Below are 10,545 nucleotides of genomic sequence, written 5' to 3' on the forward strand. Positions count from 1 at the left end.
TTTATTTTAATTTTTATTGATTGATTATTTTAGAGAGAGGAAGGGAGCAAGAGAAACACCAGTGTGCTGTTCCACTTATTATGCTTTCTTTGGTTGCATAATGTGCCCTGACCAGGGATTCAACCAGCAACCTTGTTGTATCAGGAGGAGGTTCTAACCCACTGCGCTGCGGGCTGCCTGTCAGGGGCCCTCAACAAAACCCGTCTGGCTGCCCTGGCCCCTGCTGTGGGTCGGAGCTCCACTGCCACAGGTCTGGGTTCCATTCTGTCAGGTTTCGGGTTTGATCCCTGGTCGGGGCTGACTGCTGCTCAGGAAGTGACTGAGGACTGTTGAGGTCCATGTGCTCTAGTTATTCAGCAGGGAGCTGGGGTTCCATTGCTGACATGGCCGACTCTGATCCCCGCTACCTCCGCTCCTCCATCAAGGGCGACTTCAACTATGGCGGCTGTGTGGCCTCCAGGTAGGTCGCCCTCTCTACAGCTCGCCAGGCCTGGCTGCCACGCAGTCACCTCGGGAGGCGGATTTCCGTGTTCCCAGGGAGAGCGCTCTCCGTGCCGGACTCCCAGGGAGAGCGGGGTCCCAGAGGGAAAGCACTTCGCTCTGCCTCCCTTTGGGGCTCCCGGGCCAGAACGGAGCGCTCATCTTGCGCAAGGCTCGGAGGGAAGAGCCACCCCAGGGAGGCCTCCTAGCTGGGTGCTGAGAAAACGAAACTGGAGCCCTTCCTCCTTGAACCCTGTCGTCTTCGGGCAAGTGAATGCATTTTATTTTATTTTACGCAGCCTCACGTGCCTGGCCTTGTGTGGCATGTAGCCACGCCCACCCGCTCCTGCCAGACGTTACCTGTGAGGGCATCCTGGCTAATTAGCATATTCCTCTCTTAATATATAGGATATATATATAGATAATGAATTCTCAGAAAGAGAAACTAAAAAAAAAAAGCATCCCGTTTATCATTGCAACAAAAAATTAAGATACTTAGGAATAAATTTAACCACAGAGGTAAAAGACTTGTACTTGGAAAACGATAGGACACTAAAAAAAGAGAGAGAAGATATAAACAAGTGGAAGAATATTCCATGTTCTAGGATTGGTAGAATCAACATCATTAAAATGTCTATACTGCCCAAGGAAAGTTACAGATTCAATGCAATCCCTACTAAAATAACAACACCATATTTTACAGATCTATAACAAATACTCCAACAATGTATATGGAACCAAAAAAGACTTCGAATAGCTGCAGCAATCTTAAGAAAGAAGAAAAAAGTTGGAGGAATCACAATACCAGATATCATGTTATACTACAAAGCCACCATAATCAAAACAGCTGATACTGGCACAAGAACAGGCATGTAGATCAATGGAACAAAACAGAGAATCCCAGAAATCAACCTAGCCATTACACGCAATTAATATTTGACAAAGGTGATAAGAGCATACAATGGAGTCAAGACAGTCTCTTCAATAAATGGTGTTGGGAAAATTGGACAGAAACATGCAAAAAAATGAAACTAGACCACCAATTTACACCATACACAAGAACTAACTCAAGATGGATAAAAGACCTAAATGTAAGTCAGGAAACCATAAAAATCCTAGAAGAAACTGTAGGCAGCAAAATCTCAGACATCTCTTGTAGCAATATGTTGATAGATACATCTCCTAGGGCAGTGGTCGGCAAACTCATTAGTCAACAGAGTCAAATATCAACAGTACAACGATTTAAATTTCTTTTGAGAGCCAAATTTTTTAAACTTAAACTATATAGGTAGGTACATTGTTATTAACTTAATTAAGGTACTCCTAAGGCTTAGGAAGAGACACACTCAAGGGGCCAAAGAGCCACATGTGGCTCGCGAGCTGCAGTTTGCTGACCACGGTCCTAGGGCAAAGGAAACTAAGGAGAAAATAAATAAATGGGACTACATCAAAATAAAAAGTTCCTGCACAGCAAAAGAAACCATCAACAAAATAAAAGAAAGCTCACTGTACATCTGCTAAAGGGTTAATATCCAAACTATATAAGGAACTCATACAAGTTAACAAAAGGAAGACAAACAGTCCAATTAAAAAATGGGCAAAGGACCTAAATAGAAAATTCTCCAAAGAGGACACACAGATGGCCAGGAGACATGAAAAAATGCTCTAAGTCACTAATCATCCAAGAGATACTAATTAAAATGACAATGAGGTATCAGAATGTCTGCTATCAATAAATGACAAGTGCTGGCGAGAATGTGGAGAAAAGGAAACCCTAGTACACTGCTGGTGGGAATGCTGATTGGTGCAGCCTTTATGGAAAACAGTATAGAGTTTCCTCAAAAAATTAAATATGGAAGTGCCATTTGACCCAGTGATCCCACTTCTAGGAATGTAGCCTAAGAAACCCGAAACACCAATCAGAAAGAATGTATAATCCTGTGTTCGGAGGAGCACAATTTACAATAGCTAAGATCTGGAAACAGCCCAAGTGCCTATGAGTAGATGAGTGGATAAAAAAGCTCTGGTACATTTATACCATGAAATACTATGCAGCAGCAAAAATGAAGAACCTCTTACCCTTTGAGATAGCATGGAGGGACCTGGAGAGTGAAATCAGGTTAAGTGAAATAAGTCAGTCAGAGAAAGACAAGTATCACATGATCTCATTCATATGTGGAATCTAAGTAACAAAATAAGCTGATGAACAGAGTGGATCCAGAGACAAGGAAGCATGGAACAGAGTGCAGAATTTTGGAGGAAAGGTTGGGGAGAGTGGGTAGATGGGAGGGAATCAATCAAAGACCTTGTATGCATATATGCATAACCCATGGACACAGACAGTGGGGTAGTGAGAACCTGGGGCAGGGGCAATAATAAAGTTTTCTAATTAAAATAAAACAAAAACAATGATTTGTGGTTTGCTGTGTTTCGAACACTAGAAGAAGCCATTAGGACTCCTGACAAGTGAGTACTGTTAGTCTTGGATAGCACTGGCATGTCACAGCATCCTTTAAAGCAGTGCTCATTGCTTTCTTAATTGCTTTTTCTTCAAACTGTTAATGTAAGTTCTAAGTGTCCAGATGGTTGAAGCAGCTGTGAATGTGCGTGTGCGTGTGCGTGTGCGTGTGTGTGTGTGTGTGTGTGTGTATGTGGGAAGGGAGAGGATAGGGGCTGGTTCCTCAGGAGAAATGAAGTTCATTAGTGCTAGTCCTGAATCCAGAAAATGAACTTTACATATCCCCTTATCCCTCCCTGTTATGCTTTAGAAAAGTATTTCTAAATTATCCCAAGCGAATTTGCCACTTCTGCCAGAATTTGTCCTACCCCTTCTAGTGGTCTTCGCATCACAGCCTGGGGAGAAGCACTGCTGCTTTCCCACCTGCAAAGGCAGTCTCCCTATCCTGTCTTTCCTTTTCTTCCTTTGACTGTTTCTGCTTTACAGTCCCATTTGATGAGGATGGCCTGGAGGAAGATGTGGATTCGGAGCCGGCAGAAATAGAAGGGGAGGCAGCAGAGAATGGGGACACGGGTGACACTGGTGCTGAGCTGGATGATGGTATGGGGGACCCCAGAGCCTCCCCTCTCCACCATGGTGAACACCCTGTTCCCCACTGCAGGACACGCCAGAGTGCTTTGAACTCAGGAAAGATAAAAACAATACACATTAATCAAAAGCAGGGAGCTCAGGGGAGGCAGCAGATAGATCTCCTGGTTCATTCCATTTTCGGTCACTAACTTGAATACCTGTTATTTCACTCTCCCATAAGCCACCATTCAACATCGCCTGCATTCATTAAGTTGTGGGTGAGAAACTCAGCAGATTTGAGGCTTTATACAGAGCCTTTAATCCAGTAGATGCCCTCTGAAAGCTAGATATAAAGAGATGGTATTTTAAGAATTATAGCCTGGTTGGTTGGGAAACAAGGGCAAAGGATTAGGCTGGGAAAAATGAGAGGAGCAGTCCAGGTAAGATAGTGAAGGAAGCATGGCCTCAGCTGTGGTGGTGGGGTAGCAGGGCTAGGCAGTGCTAACAGGAGAGAAATGCAAGTGGGTGGTGGGCCCAGCAGCAAGGCCTGCCCTCCACAATCATGCCCACGGTTCTGCTTTCTGTCACGGCCTATCATGTGTCATCTGGCTGTATTTCAGAAGATAGTAGAGTACCGTGTTGCAGAGGATGTGCTTTTGTCTGAGTATCAGAAACTGGGTGAGGACCAGCAAGCAGGGCCCCACTGGGGAACAGAGCCTGGTCCAGGCTACAGTCATCATTCTGTTCTCCAAGGAAGGCAGGAGACTGGAAAGGAGCAGGCCTCACTCAGGTTCCGTGTTCTTCTTTCCCTTTGCCAGATCAGCACTGGTCTGATGACAGCCCATCGGATGCTGAAACAGAGTTTTGCAAGCAGCACCAAGAGGTGGTAGAAGCGGATCTGGAGCTGAACATCTCAGAAAACCAGGACGAACGACCCCCTGCCACTCTACAGCATAACAAGAGAGGTAAGTGTACTGTCACAGGAGAAGCCACTCCTAGAATTCCTGCTGAGAGCCACTTGAGGACTAGTGGCACCACAGGTACAGGTCATGAAGCAGAGCGGGCACACATCATACCAGCCTCAGATAATGGCCTCCTCCCCCTATGCACAGGCCCTGCACGTGGCTTTACCAACAGCCCCTTTCTGTGTGTAATTTGGAGCTATGAAAGGGTAGCAGATACAGCTCAAATCTTTTTGTCACAGACCATACACATGACACAAGCAGAGGTTGCATACGGGACGCCCTGGGGAAGCACATTCCCTTTTTTCTTCTTTCCATCTCTGCAGGTGGTCAACCAGTGGTTCAACCCCACCGCAGAGCTGGCTAGAAGAGGCACCCTCAGTGGGAATGGGAGTTTTTCTTCTTGTCAATCCTCTGTCTCTTCTTTTTAGCTCCCTCCCAAGTCTCCAGTCCCACCTGGTCCCCTTCGGAACAAGCTGTTCTGTTCTCTCCTGCCCACAGCCCCGTGGGAGAGGTAAGAGTGTGAGCCCCTTTTTTTGGCTTCTTGTGCTAAGTGGGGTTGTTGAAAACAGGAGTGGGGTTCCAGCTCAGTTCTCGCCTGCGGGGACAAGGTAGCATCTCCCTCACCCTGTTCTGCACCAATTCCAAACCTGGGTCATCCCATTATTGTATCATACTTCGTCTTGTCCAAATATTATACCATTTCAAAAATAAGTTTATTTTTAAGTTAAAGCAAGAATATATGTGGAATCATTGGTTCTATATGACAGATGTATTTTTCTTAATATTCTGTTAAAATGAGCTATGAATTTTAATTTTATTTTTTCAAATATATTTTTATTGATTTCAGAAAGGAAGGGAGAGGAAGAGAAAGATAAAAATATCAATATTGAGAGAGATTCATTGATCAGCTGCCTCCTGCACATCCCCTATTGGGGATCGAGCCCGCAACCAGGGCATGTGCCCTGACCAGGAATCAAACCATGACCTCCTGGTCCATAGGTCGATGCTCAACCACTGGCTGGGCTGAACTATGAATTTTAAAATTAAAAATACTTACCCAGATTACCAGCGGTATGTGAACCACAGACTAAAGAATGCTATATAAACACATTGTAATAATATGTCCCATGGAACATGTTTTAGAAAATACTTTCTGGAGAAAAGATCAGGGAGGGAAGTCCAAACTGAAGATTGGGTCTGCTTGCTCTGATCTTTGAGATTCTAAGAAGCGAGATGAATTTGGTGATTTCACGTCTGAGATGGAGGAGCTTTACTGAGACAAGTGATGGGAGGACAAGGCATAAGGATATGTGCAGGAATATCTGGATCTTTGAGCTTCCTGGGGAGGACAGTTTATAATACAGACTGTAAAAAAAATAGATGTTTTTAATCTTCTTACCATGTTGGCCACTATGTTCGTACATCAGAGATCTTGGAGCTCTTGAGGAGTGAGAGCTGAATTCATTAGTGTCCTCTGACCAGCACTCACTTCAGTGCACATAGAATATAGGATGTCTTTGAGGTGAGCCAAACCCTGAAAACTGAGTCTGTTCAACTAAGGAAGTGGTTTTAAAAATTACAGAAAGTGAGAAAGGTTCTCCTAGAGCAATTTGATTAATAGCTTAAAGGATGGAGAGAGGAATTTATTTCAGCAAGCACAGGCTCTTTGAGAGAGAAAGCTCCCTAAGGGATCTTTGCTGATCATTAAGTCCCTGCCCTCTAAACAGCTTCCATCTATCTTCTTTTTCTGTAGGGGGCCCGGATTCCACTCCCCTCTGAGGCTATCAAAGTGAAATTGCCCAAGGAGCGCCTTTTCCCAGAGCTTTTGGTTTCCAAAGCAAAGTTCAAAGCAGAAGTTCCCACTGATCAGAAAGCTGTGCACTCTCCCATCCAGTCCCAGCCAGCAGCTCTGCTGGAAGCCAGGACACATACCTCTCCAGTTAGTTCACAGGGCCTGTCCCCATTGGCCACTTCCACCATCACGCCCACTCCGCACCCCATTTGCTCCCAGCCTAAACCTTCCTGTGAGGCCACCATTCCATCCCCTACCAAGTCCCCCATATGCTTCCAGCCTGTTCCAGTGAAAACATCAACCCCCCTCACCCCCCTCCACGTGAAGAACCAAGGGGATGCCAAGGACAGACTGGGCAGCCCTCTTGCTATGGACGAGGCCCTGAAGCCAAACGACTTGGTGGCAGAGTTCTGGATGAAGAGCGCTGAAATTCGCCGCAGCCTGGGGCTCACACCCGTGGATCGGAGCAAGGGGCCCAAGCACAGCTTCCCCTCACCTGCCTTTAAGCCATTGTCCCTAAAATCCTATTCAGTTGAGAAGTCTCCTCAGGATGAGGGGCTCCATCTTCTAAAACCTCCATCTAAGAGACTGGCAAAGTCGGATAGTGACCAGCCCTCTCTGCCAACCCCCAAGTCCCCATCTGACAGAGAGCTAAAAAGCTCCCATGAGGAGCGGAGAGACCTATCCAGCAGTTCTGGGCTGGGCCTTCATGGGAGCTCCTCCAACATGAAGACCTTGGGCAGCCAGAGCTTCAATACCTCAGACTCCACCATGCTTACTCCACCCTCAAGCCCGCCTCCACCCCCACCCCAGGACGAGGAGCCCGCAACTCTTCAAAGGGAGCCATATCAGATATATGGGCAGAAGGAAACCAAGCCCAAGGCCTCCGTAATCCCACCCCCCACACCTGCCACCTTTATGCGGCCCCCCCGAGAGCCTGCCCAGCTGCCCTGGGAAGAGGTACGGAAGTCATTTGTAGAGAGTGTAGCTGAGATACCCTTTGCTGATGACGTGGAGGATACATATGATGACAAGACCGAGGACTCAGATCTGCAGTTCTTCACACCCCCTTCCTGCTGGCCCCTCTCTGACAAGGCCCTCCCCCCACCCCTAGCCAAGGAGAATGTCAGGTTACTTACTCTAGAGAGCGGGGTCCAACTGCAGAAGAGGGGGCTACCTGTAGTCTCTCCAGAAGCCAAGGAGCTGGCTGAAGAGCGCATGCGAGCCAGAGAGAAGTCTATAAAGAGCCAGGTGTTGAGAGATGCCATGGCCAAACAGCTGAGTCGGATGAAGGAGATGGAAATTGGGGCTGAGACCTCCAGTCCCCCAGGAGGCACCTGCCACAAAGCCTCCTCAATGCCCTCTAAAGGCAAAGCCCTTGGCCTTGAATCCCCTAAACACCCGGTGCCCAAAGGCCCTGAGGAGCCCACCTTGAAGCACAAAAACACTAGTGAGGAATTCCTCTCCCCCACTTTGGACTCAGGGGCCCCAGATGGTTCAGTCACTTCATCCGAGGGCTCTAGTGGGAAGAGCAAGAAGAGATCGTCACTCTTCTCCCCCCGTAGAAACAAGGAGAGAAAATCTAAAGGTGAGGGCCGGCCCCTGGAGAAACACAGCCCAGATCTCCTGGAGGAAGCAGCCGCCAAGCCCAGGTCCTTGTGGAAGTCAGTCTTCTCAGGGTATAAGAAGGACAAGAAGAAGAAGGGTGACAACAAGTCCTGTTCCAGCACCCCTTCCAGTGGTGCCACTGTGGCCTCTAGCAAGCACAGGATGTCTCCAATAGTGAGAGCAGGTACATCAGCACCAAGGGACCCCTCCTGGGGCAGAGCATAAGGTGTGCGTTCTTCAGTCATTTGGTTCTTCTCGAAAGGTCCCTTCCCCATGCCGCTCCCCCAAGGGTTCTTAGAGCTGTGCTGACAGGGTAGGGAGAAGAAAACTGAACCATGGGTTCACAGAACATACTCCACTTAATAGGATAATTCTAAAAAACAGCCTGAAGCTGGTTAAGGGAGACGGGAGGTTTATGCACTTCCTAAAGTCGCATCAACCTAACGGAGGGCAATGCTGCTGGGAGTTCCAGGCAGTCTCTTTGGGCACCATCTATTCCGTGTTGGTCCATCCTGTCTGAACAGATGTGAGCATCCAAGTTCCTGGCTCCCCAATATGGGAAAAGAGTCACTCAAACTAGAAAGAAAACAAACCTCCACCCCACTCCCCCAGGCTATTCTTGTGAATGTAGAAATCAGGAAAGCACCGTGGTACTTATGGACTGGTCACAGTCTTCACTCTGCCCCTTCTTTCCATCCCCACAGAGCTGCAGCTGCGGGACCAGCTGAGTTTCTCCGAGGACTCTGACCTCTCCAGCGACGACATCCTCGAGAGGGTCTCCCAGAAGTCCAAGCGAGAGGTACGCAGGCCTGGTCAGCAGTAGGGCTTCAGAGGGGTTGGGAATCTCGACTCCTATCCTCTGTTGAGTGTTGGTCTTTGATGAGGTGGAGGAAAGGAAAGCAAATCTCAAAGCAGGGGTGGATACGAGCTCTCAGCAGACACATACAAATCCTGAGTCTTGCTCAGGGGTCCAAGTAGAAGACACAGAAGGGACCTATCTCAGGCTTTTTCAGTGAGCAGCTAGGGGTTATTGGCTTCTATGGCAAGAGTTCCTGTGTTCAGTTCTGGTGAAGACAGACATTTCATGCCCAAAGATTCATTCTGTCTTTAGGAAGCAGCCCAGTGTTGTCCATTCATTCTTTTGTCCTCAGAAATCCCACGTGAGTAGCACCCACCAGTGCCCAGAGTGACAGGAAAAGAGTTGTTTGTTCCCAGGGTCCAGCCAAGGCTTGGATGGGGAGCCTTCCTACTCCATCTCCATTGTCTAGCCGTGGGCACACACTTACCCTCCTGTCTAAGGTGAAGGTCCAGCTACATTCAGCTCCCTTTTTTTTAATGAAAAACTTCCTCAGAACATTCTGTACCTTCTTTACAAGGCTTCCCAAGGCTTAGATTTGAGTCTTCCCTCTCCATTGACTTCCAGGGAGGCCATGGCTGGTCTGTGTCCAGTTCTCTCCTCCTGGCTTGATCTAGTTCCTCATTTAATAACTTTGCAAATCAGAGGAAACCAATCTTTCGGTTCTCATCTCATTCTTGAGTTGTTCGTCCCCCCTGGGCCATGCCAGCTCTGCATCTGTTCATTCTCCTAGAAGGACACCTAGAATAGGGTTTGATTGACTCAGGAGTCAGGCCTCCCATCTCACCCCAGCCATCTGCAGAGCTTCCCCATGTCCCAGCCAGGCCACACTGGGTTATGGTTGGGATCTTGTATCCAACTCCCCGCAGAGACCTGGCATCAGGTGCTCCCTGCTATGGTTCCCACACAGTAGCTTTAGTACTAAACTGAGAAATTCTTCTGGGTATGTATGTGGGTTCTTAAACACTGCCTTAGGGGTCCTGAAGGGGTTCTGTCAAGAAGGAGAATAGTGGTCCAAGGTTCACTTTGCCTTAGTGCAGACATTTAGCCAGTTGGTCAAAAACTTCCATCTGTGGTTGCTTTTGTGGTCAGGTCTCTCCACAGTTTCTCTATTGATTAATGAAACCTCCTAGCAAAATGCTGAGGGCCAGACTACCCAAGCTGGCTATGCCAAGGCCGTCATCTGGGTAACATATCTCACTGACCACAGCCTCTCCCTGGATCTCGAAGGCCTGGGGCACACAAGGAGCTTCTCCCCATCAGCGTAAATGACAGGTCATGGACCCCACTCCTAGAATCCAAGCACTTCACGCTCCACATGCTCCCCACAGAGATGGGCCTTTTGTTGGAGGCTGTGAGGGATACTAATGTCCTGACTCCCACTGCAGTGTGCAGTCAGGCTGAGCAGGAGCAAGCCACTGTGTATTTTTAAGAATAGAAGCTAAAGGTAAAGGGATTGAGAAGTACAGATTGATAGTTACTGAATAGTCATGGGCATGTAAAATATAGCCTAGGAAACATAGTTAATAATATTATAATAGCTATGTATGGTGCCAGGTGGTTACAGGAAATATCAAGGGGAATACTTTGTAAATTATACAATTGTCTAATAGCCACTGTGCTATACACCTGAAACTAATACTAAATAATCTATATATATAAAAGCCAAGCGACCTGAATGGCGGAAGACCAGTCGCTATGATGCACACTGCAGCAGCCAACCAGCCCAATGGGGGCCCGATCAGCCCCCCCAACCTCCCGTGGCCCCCCCCCCCCCCCCCCCCCCCCCCCCCTCCGCCCCCCCCCCGCCCACCCC

General features: G+C 47.8%; 1 protein-coding gene across 13 annotated transcripts in view; it reads left to right on the forward strand.

Annotated features, from left to right (window-relative positions):
• Positions 1 to 10,545, forward strand: part of MICAL3 (microtubule associated monooxygenase, calponin and LIM domain containing 3) — a 293,552-nt gene that overhangs the window by 228,575 nt on the left and 54,432 nt on the right. For all 13 annotated transcript variants that reach the window (XM_014529900.1, XM_014529902.1, XM_014529903.1 and 10 more), the window contains 5 exons: positions 3,425 to 3,538; positions 4,327 to 4,473; positions 4,902 to 4,984; positions 6,227 to 8,057; positions 8,578 to 8,672. In XM_014529900.1, coding sequence (XP_014385386.1) covers positions 3,425 to 3,538; positions 4,327 to 4,473; positions 4,902 to 4,984; positions 6,227 to 8,057; positions 8,578 to 8,672 — 2,270 coding nt within the window. The remainder of the gene's footprint in view (positions 1 to 3,424; positions 3,539 to 4,326; positions 4,474 to 4,901; positions 4,985 to 6,226; positions 8,058 to 8,577; positions 8,673 to 10,545) is intronic.

The sequence above is a fragment of the Myotis brandtii genome, unplaced genomic scaffold (assembly GCF_000412655.1).
Source record: "Myotis brandtii unplaced genomic scaffold, ASM41265v1 scaffold7, whole genome shotgun sequence".
In the NCBI taxonomy this organism is placed as follows: Eukaryota; Metazoa; Chordata; class Mammalia; order Chiroptera; family Vespertilionidae; genus Myotis; species Myotis brandtii.